General features: G+C 32.7%; 1 protein-coding gene across 6 annotated transcripts in view; it reads right to left on the minus strand.

Annotated features, from left to right (window-relative positions):
* The window catches only part of LOC130440832 (uncharacterized), a 226,311-nt gene that overhangs the window by 183,267 nt on the left and 25,613 nt on the right, over nt 1–17,431 (minus strand). For all 6 annotated transcript variants that reach the window (XM_056774192.1, XM_056774187.1, XM_056774191.1 and 3 more), the window contains exon 2: nt 17,132–17,189. In XM_056774192.1, the coding sequence (XP_056630170.1) occupies nt 17,132–17,184 (53 nt within the window). In that variant the 5' untranslated portion in view covers nt 17,185–17,189. The remainder of the gene's footprint in view (nt 1–17,131; nt 17,190–17,431) is intronic.

The raw sequence follows: 17,431 nt of genomic DNA on the forward strand, positions 1-17,431 counted from the left end.
GGTATTGAAAAGCTTGTCCATAGATATGACTAATGTCTCAATCTCTGCAGTGATTATGTGTACTCATGTTTTGGTAACAAAATTATTGTTTTATATGAACATGTCAAAGATTGAAAAAAACGACCCTCGTATGTTATTGAAACTAGAGTCTATTTTTGTAAATAAGGGAATAATAAAATGATGAAGCATTCGTAATTCATAGGCGTACTTCTTTTAGTAGACAGTTAAAATATTTCTAAATTATACCTCGAGTATTTTCGTTTCAAATAACGTTTGTATCAATATAATGAATGTATCGGGTGTCTTCTTCTTCTGCTATCCATTAATAGTTGTTCGCGATTACTTCTGACCATTTCACACTGTCTCTGGTGGTATGAATTAATTCTCCCGTGGTTCTCATATCTGTCCAATTGACCTGATTATAACTTCCAAACAGTTGAAGGTAAAGGAAGTGCACCTCATTTTCATTTCTTCTTTAATTATATGGCTAAATGCAATCGTTCCACATTTCTCATTTTGAAAGAATTATTTTGTTTTGAAACTTCTCCCTTTATCTGTACCCATACCAGTTCAGTTCAATTCAAGCTGGCAATGATATACTGGAGATATAATGACCCACAGTACACGATGTGTCTGTTAAAGGTCTGTCTTCGACTTGCCAAAATTTATTTCGTTTTTGTCCCACACGATGTTTCATCTTTGGTTCCTAATTTCTTTTGGAACGCTTTTTACAGCGAAAACTTTTGAAGATTTCCATAGTAGGCTTGGACTCAGTTCAGGCTAATCCAACTTTGCCAACTGTCGGAAATTGTTTTCGAATTCCTTCTTTCAAATGATTTCAAATTCTGTTTTCTCTGGTTCCTGGAGTGTGCTGTTTGAAACCTGTCTCTGTCTCTGTATTTTATTTTTGTTACCCCACTGGTTTGTGATATTGCTACTGCTGTAAGGGAATTGGAATTTATGACAACGTTCACTGCGAAATATGAATTGGATACATATTTCAGCAGAAATTTAGTAATTTGAGGATTTTATGAGTCGATGAGATCTTGTAACGTAACACGTTTCCGAGAAGCATCAAAAATTTCACTGGAAATTGTGGTAATATCGTCGCCAGGAATACAGTTTGTGAAGGTAAAATTATTATTTGGTTTCCTTTTCGATATATTCATACATAACGTATATGTGCTAATTTAAAATGTTTTTTTGTTGACGTTTCGCAAAAAGGTTAGTATTTAGTGGGAAAATACCCTAAATAGACGAATGTTATAGTCTTATTTTATGTATGAAAGGTTAATAAAACCTAATTTCTAATGCAAAACGATTATTCTGATTATTAGATGTCACAGAATAATTTCTGAAATTATCGGTCTATTATAACGATAAGCTGCACAGAGCAATAGAAAAAGGTTTGGACATGCCAAAAACTCTGTGTATTAAAAATTACATAGCAGTATCATGATTTTTTTTATTAAGTACCTATTTGCCAACAAAAGTTAGTTATTATGGTTTATTTTAATTTCAAGAATTTCACGTGTTTGTTTATATAAGGAGCATGATTTGACGATAACTTGACCACATCGAGCGCTGTGATCGATTCAGTTGTATACTTCGTTTCTTGCCAATTCATGCGTTTGAACAATTTACTACATTTTAAATAATTATATCATATTACGAATTTCGCTTCAAAATCGAATTTGAAACATATGTTTCATTATTTTACGATTCTACATTAAGCAAACTGAGTAGATCCGTTGACTACCTCCATTTATCACTTACGAGAATGTCATCGGTATGATAACCATTGCGGACCCAAAAGCAAAAGGATTAACATTGAACTGCTGACGCGGTGGTCATTAATTTTGTATTATGTTGTCGCTAATCTATTAGAAACGCAACATTTGCGACATTTTCTAGATTATATTTACTCCTAGTGGTTAGCGTTATGGAATTTAACGGGGTAAATGTATTTGGATTTACCGAAAAATACATTAAATACAGATTCGACCCATCTCATATGATAAGCACCAACTATTAAGACCGCAGAAAATGATTTGCATTTTTGAAGAGACCATTTGTTAGGATACAAAAATATTGAAGTATATTCGTCTAACCCAACAAGCCTTTTTTTAATAGTATTTTTTCAGGGATACTATATGTTTGTTGTTACTCAGGATGTCATATACACTATGTCCTAGTATATCCCCTTTTCTTGCTTTCTTTAGAGCTGATCTATTAAGCCCATTCAATTCAGAGCTCCAGTATTTTAGATTGCTCTAGCTGTCACAGATCTTCTATTTAACACACTCCTCGTTATGATATTGTGGAACTCCGTTGCATTCTCTGCTAAATTCAGTGTCTTCAGGTATCCAGTTAGACCATTCGTTCCCCAAATGGGTGATAACACCTCCTTGTGGTTACTGCAGGCTTAAAGAGACCCAAGAAAAAATGGGGGTGTGGTATAGAGCACAATATATTCGGATTCATTGAAAATCCATCAAACCCATTGTCACCTTTGTGTCTTCTATGTCTAAAACATTTTAGGAACAAGCAGATGCATCAAATCTGTGAAATCATTTGAATAAAATGCATCCAGATAAATAAAAAATAATGTAGCATATTCCAAAGATCTAGAGAAGAAGCCTAATGCTCCTACAAGTGTTTCAAAACTTTTAGCGGTTGCTGCTAAACAAGATGACGATGGACCTCGAGCTTCGTACAATATCTCTTTGTTAATTGCTCATAAAGGTAAACCACACAACATCGAGAGTTTATTTTGCCAGCAATAAACGAAGGAAGGAAGGTATAGCGGGTGTGCAATAACGAATTGATGATGTGGCTGATAACATTGAAGAATCATTGTGCAATCATATGAGGACTAGTCAATTCTCAATTCAACTCGATGAATACCAACTAATTGTTGCTGTCTTCCTTGAGGTTTATTAAAGATGAGAAAATATGTCAACAACTATTGTTTGCTAGAAATTTAAAGATTGAGATACAAGGCGAAACTATATTCAATACATTGAAAAAGCTTTGGGATTATATCGGCTGATATGGATGGCGCTCCGGCTATAACAAGGTTCCATTAAGGCTTCATAGCGTACTCAAAAAATAAAATTTCAGATGTCCTCGCCTTATCCATAGATATTTAGTTACCAGAAATTTAAGTAAACGACTATATCAATCACTGTAAAATGTCACTAAGGAAATCAATAAAATCCGTAACACCTCTTTGAATGATAGAATATTCCATCAGCTTTGTGTTCCTAATGACGAATATTTCAACTTTCAACACAAGGAGAATATCGTCTAAAGTCTAAATGTATGTCACATGACGATATTGCAATATCAGTTTACGCACAGCATCTCGATGTTTTTTGGTACAACATCTGATTTTGGACGACCTTAACGAAATTCATCCCGCATCGAAGAGCGACCACGATTCAATTCGGAAAACCAGCGAAAAACTGTAACTAGAGATGGTATTTCATCACCAAAAGTCGAAGCGTGTTGATCGACACACTGCTGTTGGTTTATTCCACGAAAATGTTTGCGATTTAATTCAAATCTGCTGCATTTGATATCGGATCGTCGACCAAAGTTGGCTAAGATGTTGAAAGACTTCCTTGAATGTCTGACATAGATTTTATTCCATGTCTGTCTTAAGTATGCTGTTATAGTTAGTCTTACTGATGGATATTCATTCATCAATATTCATTATTTAAAAATAGATGAGTCTCAATAACTCTAAAGTACCCAAAGTGAAATTTGAATTCTTTGATATAATATGTCACAGAAGTTTACCACCTTGTATAAATTATTTGATACGTGAAAACAGCCAGAAGTCGGAGCGAACTAAATCAATGAATATTTATGATAAAACCGCCTTCAATATAAGAACTAACCAGGTGTTTAAACAAGCGATTTAGTATACAGGAAACATTCACGTCCTTTGTTATGTTTAGTTTTATATTTTTGCATATTTGTTTATGGCTTCTCGCAGCCACTCCATTGTAAAGGTGTGTACAACAACCAACACGTTGTGTTTCAATTATTTCTCACCCAAGTTGTAGTTGTGCATTATTGCTAGTATGAAACAAGAACAAATAGTGACTTTTAATAAATTTAATTAGTCCCACTGTATAATTTGGACCCTTATTGACACAAATATTTCGCGCTTCAGTGCTATCTAAATATTCTCTCAACAAGGTTCACTGTTTGTCTCCAGATTTCATTGGAACTGTAATTACGATGCGGGCAAACAACATGTATACTCAAATTCTGGGGGTATTCAAATCTTTTTAAGAAAATTCTAGAGTCTAGAAAATAAGATTATTTGTTAGAAACCCATTCTTCTGATGTAATTATTGAGGATTTACTTGGTATTGCTCGAGTTTGAATTTACATAGAATCAAACTTTACGGAATCACCCACAAAAGAAAAAAAAGCATCTTCCGAGTGGTTATAGGAGGAAAATGTAGAGAAATAACTGTAAGAAAGTAACCATAGAAAATGTGATTTAATTCGAATAGTTTCAACCACTAGACTAGACTAAACTTGTGTTAGCTAATATATTCAAATATATGGTGGAAGAAGCTTCTTAACTTCTTCATTCCATGGTGTTCCTGGTCTTGTGCTGGCTGATATATTCGAATATATGGCAGAAGAAGCTGCTATCTTTACTTCTTCATCCCATGGTGTTCTTGGTCTTTCTTTTAGTTCTTTTTTCTATTCTCGCTTTGTACGTTTTACTAACCATTTTGTCTTCTCCAAGACTTGACACGTGCCCAAGCCATCTAAGCTGCACTATTTCTATTTTAGTATCTATAGATTTTGTTCTGCAAATAGGGGCATTAGGCAAGGGGACTCTCTCAGTCCGCTCCTATTTAACATAGTGATGGATGAAATCATAAAACAAGTACGCAAACTAAGAGGATACAAAATGGGAAATAAAGAAGTCAAAATCCTGTGCTATGCAGACGATGCGGTACTGTTGGCGGAAAACGAGGACGATCTGTAAAGGCTGCTGTACCAATTTAACAAAACAGCAAAAAAGTTCAATATGATAATATCAGCGGCAAAGACAAGATCAATGGTTACTTCCAAGACACCGATCAGATGTAAGCTTGTGGTGGATAACAAAATAATACACCAGGAAATGAAATTTATATATCTGGGAATCGAAATATTTGGACACGGGGACGTGGAGACGGAAGTAAGAAACCAAGCTACAAGAGCCTCAAGAGCAGCATCATACCTAAATGACACAATCTGGCGAAATAAATACATTCGAACTGAAGCAAAAGCCCGCATATACAAGACCGCAATCAGACCTATATAATACTATGCAGTAGATACCCGACCTGAGACCTCTAAAACGAAACGGATATTGGAGACTACAGAAATGAAAATAGTTCGAAGAATAGCGGGAAGAACACTAATGGATAGGGAAACGAGTGAAAACATAAGACGAACATGCGGGATAGATAATATCAATGAATGGGTACTGGATAGAAAGATAAAATGGAATGAGCACGACGGAAGAACGAATTGTGAAAATATCAAGGGACAAATCACCAGCAGGACAAAAAAGCCTTGGAAGACCTAGGAAAAGATGGAATGACAACCTCCCAGGTGACTGAGCAGAGGCAATGACGTGAAGAAAAACAGGCAATGATGCCTATACACAGCAGGAAGAAGAAGAAAAAGATTTTGTTCCTAGATTTTTCTGTATATATAATATCTAATTCTGTTCAATCTCAAATTACTTTGCATCCTCATACATCTCGTCTAACGCGTTGTATCTCATTTCTTTTGCTTTGTATTGTGATCCATGTTTCTCTTACGTACAGTGCGTACCTACTGTTTCAAAAATTTATGTTTTCATTTCTTTCTTTACCAGGAAGGTATTTTTGATACTTCCCGCCGCCCCTGATTTCTCCTTTATTTCATCCACGATTGGCCCATCTCCTATTATTTCTAATCCTAAACATTCAGAGCTATTTACTTGTTCCAGTTTTGTTTCATTCTAGCATAGTATTTATTTTCTCATTCATCTTCATCTAGATTATGTCAGATACATTGACTTCTTCCATAATCCATAATCCTAACTTGTTTTTTGCTTCTCCTATACTTCAATCTAAAACAACTGCCATATGCTTAGAATACATCCTTGTCTTTTTCGTCGCATTTTCCTTGATAGTTTCTAAAAAATTTCTTGTCTCATAGCATTGGTTGTTTCCTTTATAATTCTTTCAATTCTTTATATCGTTATTTCATCTACTTCATTGTTTTTTAATATATCTCCTGATAGTCTTGGAGTCTTTCCTGCTATTTGTTTTAGTAATCTATTACTGTTTTTTTTTTTGGTCTGAATATATATTAATGTCTCTTCAATTACTTCTCACAGCCTTGTTTCCATGGTCCATACATTCATTCATTTTTGTCATTATCAATATCTGGTATTTACATCATTCTTAGACCAATTCGATCACGATTTACGGGAAAAATATGATTTTTGGCACCTTTCAAGCAAACGTTTTTCACTGAATTCTTTTTCTACAAATATACCGACAACCCACAGGATTAGGAAAGTGTAGGCAAGCAAATCTCTTCTACAAACATCGTGCACGTATTTTCAAACATTCACGATACGTTTGGGCTCAGATTTAGATGGATATAAGGGAAGCAAAAATGTTTTAATAGAGAAATTATTGATTAGCACGGCAATGGTTCTGAATTTCGCGTGACCTTGAATATATTAGTTAGAATGACAACATAAATAAATCATAGGAAGCCATTTACATAAAAAAACAATTTTAGTGATCCATCATGGCTTTATTATACATAAAATAGATGGATACAGTATATGTTGCAATTTTAATAGCACTCGTATAGTTTTTGTATTATTAGAAAACTTTTTTATGGATATAATAGATTTTTAAAATAATATTTTCTATTATTCTGTTAGAACAATAGAATATTGTTCTCATTTGAAAGAGAGATTACTCTGAAAATTAATCAGCAAATTTCATTTTTATTTAATCATGAGTCAGATTACTGTGACATGTATGGCTTTCACTCCATGTCTTTCTATATTTTGCTTAATCTTTTATTCTTTTCCATTTTATTCCCTTGACACAGCTGCTTCTTCAACATTTTGTAATCTATATTTTTCTCTATAAATCAATCAGCTACTTTGATTATTATTTAATCATGAGGCAGATTACTATGAGATGTACGGCTCTTAACTCCATTTCTTTCTATCTTTTGTTTCATCTTTTATTCTCTTCGACTCAGCAGCTTCTTCAACATTTTCTAATCTATGTTTTTATTTTCTCTATAACTATTATCTAATGTTAATTGTGCTTCATATATTTTATATTCAACTATTTCAAAGTCATTTTTTATTCTTACGTTTTTGAGCTATTTTCTATTTTCCTGGGCAATGTCCACATTTCACAGCTGGTAACTTTTTTACTTTTTTCATAATAACTATTCTCATGTTTTTGTCAATCCTTTTTGTAGCAAGAAAGCTGCTTTCGTTGCATTGAGTAATTTATCAACTTTCACCAATTATATATTATAGTTTTATAGTCTTCATAATCATCTTCGTTTTTATTCAAGTATTCATCATTCATTTTTTTTCTTGAATTATCTTTTTTATCTCATCCGTTCACCATTTTATCCTCATTGTATGCTTGTTAAGTATTTTTGATACACAACATGTCTCTCTGTCAGTTTCAATGATACTATTTTCTTCTATTCCTTCTACTCTCTCTTCTTCTTTAAATTCATAATTTGATATTACTTGATATTTATTTGGGTATTTAGTGTACTCTCGTTAATAGCATTTCATTTCTTCTGTTTCCACCTTTTTATTTGTATTTCTTACATTCATAAACATTTTAATCAGCTACTTACCTTAAACGATTCATAGTCCAGGCAAATTATACTTTGGAATGGAAATAATTGTTAAGACAACTGGAAATGTAGAAGGAGGTTATTAGAAACAAAAATGTCGTGAGTAACAGGGATGGAGCGTAATTTTTAGTAGGTGAATAGATGTGAGGATATATGATATAACGATTTTTTGATATATTTACCAAACAAAAGATACTTTGCTGTAAAAAAATATTTTTGTTTTGTAAATGTCTGGATATTTGATGTATCAAAACAATAATTATTTTAAAAATTATTCTTTAACAAAGCAGGGGTACGGTGTCAGAGTATATAAGTGGTCCTAATTACGTCCCTGTCTGAACTGGAGTTGAGTTGTTCAAAACGCACTTGTTTGTGTATATGAAGCGCCCTTCTGACTTTAGTTTAGTGATCATATCATTTCCATATTTACAATAATTCCTAACTGTCTGATTTTTAAACAAAATTATAAAATTTTCTAATCAAAAATTTTCATTTGTTGTTGTCGTTACATAATATAGAAATAACAATAGAAAATTTGCCGAGTTGCTATCATAAATATAGATTTTTCCAGTCACTACGTAATTAGATCCGCTACAGTTAACAACAAATAAACCAAAACAAATTGATGTAGCCTAGCCGCTAAATTAATTTTTTTATATATACTTAATCGAAAAATTTCTGTTTTTGTCTGCAATAAACACGTTGGTTATATTGAACAATATTTTATAAAACCATTTAAAATGTAGTTTACACCGTAAAATAATCGTTACGGTAAATAAATCAGTATAGCCGTTTTCTACCGTATCAGTTTTTTTGTTAGATTGGAAGTCATATCGTGAAAAAACTCAACGGGCACTTTCTCTCCTCATTCTGTTATCCTCCAAAGTTACCCCGTTTATATTTGATTCAGCAGTTGTTTCCAGGTTTTTTTATCCTTATCAAGGATTTTGTTTGGTCTACCCTTCTAGTTGGAGATCTTCCTCTTGGGCGTTTGCCTTCTACTTTCCCTACTATGATTAATCGTTCCATTGTTACTGATCTTCTAGCTATACGTCCCAGGTACATATTTTTCGCTGATAAGAGACAGTCTGGTCATAATTCCTGTTATTGCTGGTATGGTTGATCAGTGTGTAGTAGGTTGATCATCTTTCTGATATTCCATCTTGCCACTCAACTAGAACCTCTCTCATAACGTATTCGCTGTAAACCCTGTCTAACTACTGCGGCCGTTCTGAATGTCCCCGAGTAAATTCCGATTCTAACTATCGCAATGTTTTCCTGATAGAGGTTGCGAACTAGTTGAACCAGGTGTTTTGGCGTTTCCATTTCCTCCATTGTGGTCCAGTTAACTTTATCAAACGAAGATCAAATGCAGATATACAAGAATATCTTACTAGCATGGGAGAGAAACCTTTCTATAGTTGTTGCACTCCAATGGCGAACCTTTTTTAAATATTGGGATAAACAGCGACACTCCCCAATCTTCAGGCCACTGTCCTGTTTTCCTTATAAGGTTACAGATTTTGTGAAATATTTCTATTGCCTGGTGATTTTTGGTTTCGGAGATGTTTTAAGGTATTCTCAACCTCCGATCTTAGTATACTAGGCTCTTGAGAGATAGTTATTTCTTCTGACAGTTGTTCTGAATTATCTTTGTAAAGTTTTTCACAATATACTTTCCAAACTTCTGCGGTGCGCAGTTTGAATTCTTTCGAGAAATATCTTACTTTATTATACAATTGTCTGGGCACTCACAATACTTTAAAATAAGTGAATGGTAATGAATATTTATCGTTGACATGTATTTGTGAGTGATTTGAGCTTTTATCAAACATTCAGTTGATTCCCAACCAAGTCAAAAACGGATGAAACAAAAATAATAATATAGAGAATTGGTTGATGTACAGAACGGTCTTGGTCAATCTTTGTTTCAACACATACTATGAAAATTTGTTGCTAACCAAACTTCGTCATGTATCGTAATTGCAACAACCAACTCATGAGGTAGTGGAAATTGTTTTGGATAGTGTTCGTTAGACCCATACGAAAATGATCTGGAGACATAACAAAGAAACAAGACTTTTTTTCAATAATAATTTTTACTTTTCACCATAGTTTTCTTTTTATAGGCGACTACATATGCCATATCGTCTTTTTCTGATGAAAATTTATTGCTTCCAAGTGAAACTTTGTGGTTCGGAAGCGCAGGAAACTTTCTGCAACAGTGTTTCTACTGAGTTCCACACTAAAGCATAGTCAAGTACTTAGAAACTAAGAAAATAACCAAAAATAAATGTAGTAAAGCAAAAGACATAAAAAGTTTTCAAATCTGGACCATTGACTTATGGGTTTTCCTGCTGTGAATAGAGATTCGCTATATAAACTTCTCTTAGAGATTTCTTTATAAACCGAAATAAAATTAAGTAGCTGTATTCACACTGTCTTCACTGATTAAAAATTCTTCATCAAAAATTGATGGAAGAGTCTTCCTCCACGGCGCGTTTTTCCTGCCAGATAAGGGTGAGAAAAGCATTATAAGACATGTTCAACCTTGTAAAGGAACATCTATAAGTCTGTTATTAATGAAAACACCTTGTATATTTAAAAATAAAGCCAACGGTTTATTATGAAAGTAAATTGAGGTTAACCGGCCCTACCCATAAATTTCTAGTCTTCAATGAACTATAATTTGCAATCTAAAAAATTTAGTTCGGGCATTTACTGCCATTAACGCTTCGTAATCATATTATTATTCTTTAATTATTTTATATAAACTACTCCCAGTAGAATGAAGATTAATTTTTGTAATGATTGTTGGGAGCTTAAATGTCTTCAATGCTCAGATATTTTCTGATTTCTTTCCTAATACGTGAAGTGAATTTTTTGATGTGAAGGACTGTAAGAAGTATAACTGCAGAACAGATATACTAGGGCGAGTTTTGAAGACGACAAAAGTGAAGAATTTCACTAATCGTAACCCTGTTGCCAACAAAAATCCGTGCGTTCAGATAAAAAATCCGGATTATTCGAAATTAGCCATTCTGGTACCGGCATTGTATTAGATATGTAGCTTGGTTTCGACTGCTTTTATAAAATTATCAAAAAATTGTCTAATTGATCAGAAAAGTTAAACTTGTAGTCATGAAATGTATTTATTGAGTTTAATTAGTTTAATCTTAATCCCTCTAGTCTTAGTTTTTTTGTCAAAAAAATGCTTTACCGTGTTTAATTTTGAGGAATGGCTTTTCCAAATTTTCCTAAAGAGATTTTGAGGAAAAATAGATGCCTGGTTTTACTTCTTCCAAGTAATATTTGGATAAGGTGAGAAAATTATTTTTCTGAGTCTATTAGTGTAAAATAACCGTTCCTTTGGGCCCATTTTGTTCAAATATGACTGTTCGAGAATAATTTTTTCCTCAAATGCCTCTTGTTTTTTGTATAACCTTAATTTTCTCAAAACAGATTGGAAGAGCAGTTTCTCTGGATTATTTTTTATCAAATATGGATTGCTCAGTTTAATTTTGACATGCAACTCCTTGTTTAGTTCCACTTGGTAAAAACACGTCTTGTTGAAGTTGGATTAGATCAAAAACTGTCATTCCCAAATCCAGTTTGAATAAAAAATCATTAAGATTAATTTTGTCACTACTATTGTCATTTGAGTTTGAATTAGTAGAAAAACTGGATATCTGAGTCTAATAGTGTGAAAAAATCCGTTGCTTTCAGCTTAATTTGATCAATTATGACTTCCTCGAGAATAATTTTTTCATCACGATTCTTGTTTTTCGTATGATTCAATTTTCTCAAAACAGATTGGATAAGCAGTTTTTCCTGATTATTTTTTATCAAATATGGATTCCTCAATTTAATTTTGATATGCAACACCTGTTTTTAGTTACATTTGGTAAAAACACGTCTTGTTGAAGTTGGATTAGGTCATAAAATGTCATTTCCAAATCCAGTTTGAATAAGAAATCATTAAGATTAATTTTGTCACTACTATTGTCATGTGAGTTTATATATTAATTGAAAAACTGGATAGAGTGAAAAAAACCTGTTGAGCTAAATTGGATCAAACATGACTGCATCGAGTTTAATTATTTCAAAACATTCGACTTGTGAAAGATACGAGTTCGTTTTCATCAAAACCATCATACGAATCAAGTTCCTTAAAAAAATGGGTGTCCTCTTAGGTTTTTGATCAAAAATGCTTACTTTTGTTTTATTTTGGAAAATTTCATCAGAAACATGGCGGAATCTAACAGTATAATAACCGTAGCTCTAAAAATTCAACCTTCCGTTAAACCGTACTCGTATATTGTGAAAATATCAACAAAAAGCTTCATTGGTGTAAAGTGAACGAGGTATCCGATGATAATGTAGACTTGAGAAATTTTTTTCAAAGTGAATAGAGAGTACCCAAGGGGGTAGTCAGATACAAGTAGTTTATTGTTGTAGGCTGCAACTACATTGTTCGGTGCGATGCTACTGTACTCATTAGAGCCCTTATATCATAATTTCGTTATGGCGGCAAAGCTTTCGGTTTTTATTAAAAGGTGCACACAGAGACACTCTTGAAATATTCTCAGCATCTTTCGAGTACATCACAGCCTGACAAAAGTTTGTTAAATCAATTTTCGGATACAATGAAGAAATGAGATTTCAGATTTGCGTCGTCTGTTGTCGTTTGTATTGTTGCTACATGAATGAGTTTCGAGCAGTATAAATTATGTTTCTGTTGTGTATTTCTGTGCGATTTTCATATCATTTGAATTTCTATTTTATACGTCAAATTAAATATGAAACTAAAGACAGAAATTGCGGAAAAAACTTTTCTATTCGGAATAGGTATATATAGAATGAGAAATTAGGATTGTCAGACTAACTTTTGGAAGATGTCTGATTACTACGAACGTAGATCTCATCAATACACACAACACGCTCAAATTATTCCATTTGTCTTTAATATTTCACTTTTTTTCAATTAGAACTTTTCAACTGCTTTTTGTTCTTTTCTATTTTTCGAAGGGTTCATTGTATTTAACCTGATTTGCGTTTAGAAGACATTATTATGTTGTAATTTTCTTTTTGATCAATCCCTGTAAGGCTCTGGATGGTTTTATATATTTTTGATCAATTCCTTCTTGATAATTTGAAATCTTTCTGACTCAAAATTTTTCTGACCCATCCTGTAGGGATCTTGATAGTTTTATAACTTCCTGACCCATCCCCGTGAGGATTTTCATGATTTTATATCTTTTTTCCATTTTCTTTAAGGATCTTTATGGTTTTATTTCTGTTTGGCCTTTCATTTTATGGATCTCGATGGTTTTATATTTATTTGATCCATCCCTGTGAAGATCCTTAGGGTTTTATAGCTTTTTGACTTATCCCTGTGAGGATCTTGATGGCTTCATATTTTTTGTTCCATCCCTATATGGTTCTTGAAGGTTTTATAACTTTCTGACCCATCTCTGTGAGGATCTTGATGATTTTACATCTTTCTGACCCATCCCTGTGAGGACCTTCATCCTTTTCTATCTTTTTTACCAATTTCTATAGGAATCTTGTTGGTTTTGTATTTTTTTGACACATCCCGGTGAGTATCTTAATAGTTTCATTTTTATATTTTTTGACTTCATCTCTGTGAGGATATTCATCGTTTTATATCTTTGCATTAATTATTGTAAGGATCTTAATGGTTTTACTTCTATTTAGTTAATTCCTATAAGGATATGGATGGTTTTATATGTTTTTGACTAATTCTAGTAAAAACCTTCATGGATTTATATCTTTCTATTCCATCCCTGTAGGGATCTTCATGGCTTTATATTTTTTGAGTCATTCCTATAAGGATTCTGATGGTTTTATTTCTGTTTAACTAATCCCTGTAAGGTTATTGATGGCTTCATATTTTTTAACTTATACCTGTTAGGATCTTGATGATTTTATATTTTTTTGAACTATCCCTGTAAGGATCTTAATGGTTCTATATCTATCTGACCAGCATTACAAATGCTACCAATTGTGGATGAGTTTACTTTGTTTTTAATGAAATAATTTCCTGATCAAGTTTCCATTAAAAAAGAACTCCAAACATAACCTAAATTACAGTCTCCGTTAGAGAACAAATATCCTCAAGCTTTCAAAATTCCATTAACCGAACATTTTTTTCCTCATTTGCGAGCAACGTTTTCGCGAAAAGAAAGAGAAATCGGTATATAGATAATTGGGTTAAGATAATTTCTCCAGAGTTTTAGTAAGTTTTTTTTTCATGCTTCACTAACACACAACACAGAGCCTGATAATTTCATTTTTGTACAACCCCTAAAAGAGATTGATGAACTTGATTCTTTTGAAACTAATATTTTGTAATTACTATAAGGGCATCTATTCAGCTGTAGTTGTAGAAAGGCATGGCTGAAGTTTCTAAAATTTGTAGACTTAGCACACTTAACTTTTGGTTAAAATATAAAAGTAAACTACGAGGAAACGATTCTGCAAATGATTACCAATTATTATAAGAAGAGAAAACTGGAGCTTGAGATTTTCCTGCATATGATTTATTAATATACAGTTGATAAAAAAAACTCTAAAGCTACTTCTCTAGTTTTTGCTTTCCTCTGTTTGCAAATATTGATCAGTCAGTCTTTTAAGACCACGAATACATACAACAAATGTTACGAAATGAACATTTTTCACCTCAAAAACTAACTGCTGCTCCTCCCGACCTCTCTCTCCTCTAAAAACAAAATTCTATTACCAATAGTCACACAATGAACCTCTTTTGTAACATCTGTGTCAGTTACTATTTTTCAAATATTGTGTCCAACCTGCAATGACCTCATTATTGGACACTAGGTGCTTATTACTTCTTAAAAATTGACCCCGTATTCTAAAGCCAGACTGAAAGGGCCAAATATTTAAAAAGTTAGTATTAACATACTTGTGAGTATTAACATAATACACAAAGGAGGATTTATTTCAAGAGTATAGGAGGCTAGGAAGCCATTTGCTTTCTCCATTCAAACAAAATATAAAAACAGAAAATTCCACGAAGGATTCACATAATTTTTCGGGGTATTCGTCTCGCTCCTTTTATGAAGTTTATTGTCAATAATAACCAAAAATCGACACCAAATGTACAAAGGATCAATATCTAAATACAATCCTGGTAACGAATTCTTCGTTTAAGTTGGTACAAAAGGTTGATTAGAAAACATTTAGCTCATAATAAAGTTTATTATAAAACTTCACGCCCATATCGGATATGGTATGAATATTTAACCAGTTTCCAGAAGTTATAAGGAGTTTTTAGCCATTGGAAGTATTTAACAGATTTAACACTATGTGATTTCTGGTTCTATCAGATAATAGAAAAAATGTGAGAAGGAAATGTTTTGAGATCATTACTGGCATTGAAAATGTCACTAAAATTCCGGTTTTGGAAGAGACTAATTGAAATTTTTAATTTTTTTATCACATCTCGTATCATGGCGAGTATTATTCAGAATCCGATCGTTCTTATTATTAATTAGATTTTCTATTTATCAATGTGTTTTTTCAGAATTTCATAACTGAAACTGATTATTGAAACGACAGGAAAAATTTTAACTCAACGTTGATGAAAGTATACAAATGGTATACCCGAAACCGTGCATACAAATGTATATATATTCAGATTTCATTCAATATTGTTGGCAGTTTGCCATATTTAGGGAAAATATTGACGCATTGTTACAAAGGGAGAAAGATGATGAATAGTGTAACAGAATACTGCTTCTGTTTACTTCAATTTTCATAGTTATATTGTCAAAAATACATTGTCGTGACTAGAACATGTCTTTTTATACAAATTTTTATTAATCCATCATGCAAATAAAAAACAACTGCCTCCTTTTTTTACTTTAACATTACTTTACATTAGAAATTCTTCTGATATTTTTTCTGCATCTTAAAGTCAACATGTTCAATGACGGTTATTAGTCTGTTGATATATCCATTTCTTTTAAATATTTACTCAAATCTATAGCTTGAAAAGTCCTCAAGATCTCTAATAACCATAATTCTTCTTTCTCTTCCTGTATTATTTTTTCTATCAGTGTTACAGTCAAGAAAATATGAGCTAAAGAAACAACCACATTTCTACATATAGTAAAGTTTTTTCAATTATTTAAATTGTTTTTAACGGTGGAGAATTTATAAATACGATGTTTTGTATTTACTTAATTTATTTCTACATTAAACCATGCACTAAACGCTAAACTACTCGCTAATCATTAATTCATATAATTTATTCAAATTGACCGTTTATGTTGAACTAACTCGATCTGTTGACTATGACATCCAATTATATACTGACTTACTCGCTAATAACAAGCTCCTATTTACACAAAACGGATTTCTTGATAATTCAGGTCTTAGAATGTAGGCAAACAAAAAGGCCTTCCTAGAATATAATTGTATAACAACGTCTAAATAAGTTATAAAAACCAATATCAAGAAATTGACGCCGTATGTAAATGGTCCTTCCGATAATGTCCACACCTGCCAAAGGTTTGATTCTATTGACATAATAGAACAGGACTAGCTTGACGAGTTTGTAACAGTTATATATTCCATATAATTCTCATACTTTTTCATACATTTTTTCCAATTTAATTGGACGGGTATATAACTATGTTTTCTCTTAATGATGGTATCAAATCACATAGCAATAAATCTGGATTGTAAGTTGAAAGATCAAGTATTTTCCAGTTCGTTTCCACTTGTAACAGCTTATGCAAAGCCTGGTGTTATCGTGGTGGATTAGCACTTCGCAGAGGGGATAATCTCTATTCTGAAGTTAACATTGATATAAAAGATCATAGTAATAATTGATGGTCTATCAATCCCGTAGAATATGTTGTATACACACAGATATTCGAGTTTTGGCTTTCTGCCACCTACAGAACAGCGAAGAAACTTCCGACAACAGGAGTTTAAGCAATGAGCCAAAGAAAACCATAGAACACCTTTGTGAGTGCGAGTTTGGTTAAACCCAGAAGAAGTAGGTCGCACAGCCCATTATAGGGATAGGTAGTTCATTTTCCAAAGTCGTTGCTACCTGATTGGTGATCAGTCAGGGGTACACAATAGGTCGAAGTGTTAGATTCACGACCTTTACGCCTTAGCTCACCTAATCTATTAATTAAATTTTATATCTTACTCTGTATTCCCCTGATTCGTTCCTCTTCTTAATGCCATGCCAGCACGTGCCATTCCACCTGCAAAAAATCGCACTAATTAGTTTTAATCGCAAGATTTTCAGCTTCTGTGAAAAAATTTTACCGTTAATTAGAATAATGAGAATTTTAATTAAAATACTGAGTTTTGTTAATTTTCGGAAAAGAATCAAAAAATGATTGAATTTGTTAAAATTTTCCAGAAACATCTAAAATGTTGCGGGGCTTTCAACAGAGATGCTTTGATTTTTTAGCGAAAGTGGAAATGGTCAATTTTACCGACA

The sequence above is a fragment of the Diorhabda sublineata genome, chromosome 2 (assembly GCF_026230105.1).
Source record: "Diorhabda sublineata isolate icDioSubl1.1 chromosome 2, icDioSubl1.1, whole genome shotgun sequence".
NCBI lineage: Eukaryota > Metazoa > Arthropoda > Insecta > Coleoptera > Chrysomelidae > Diorhabda > Diorhabda sublineata.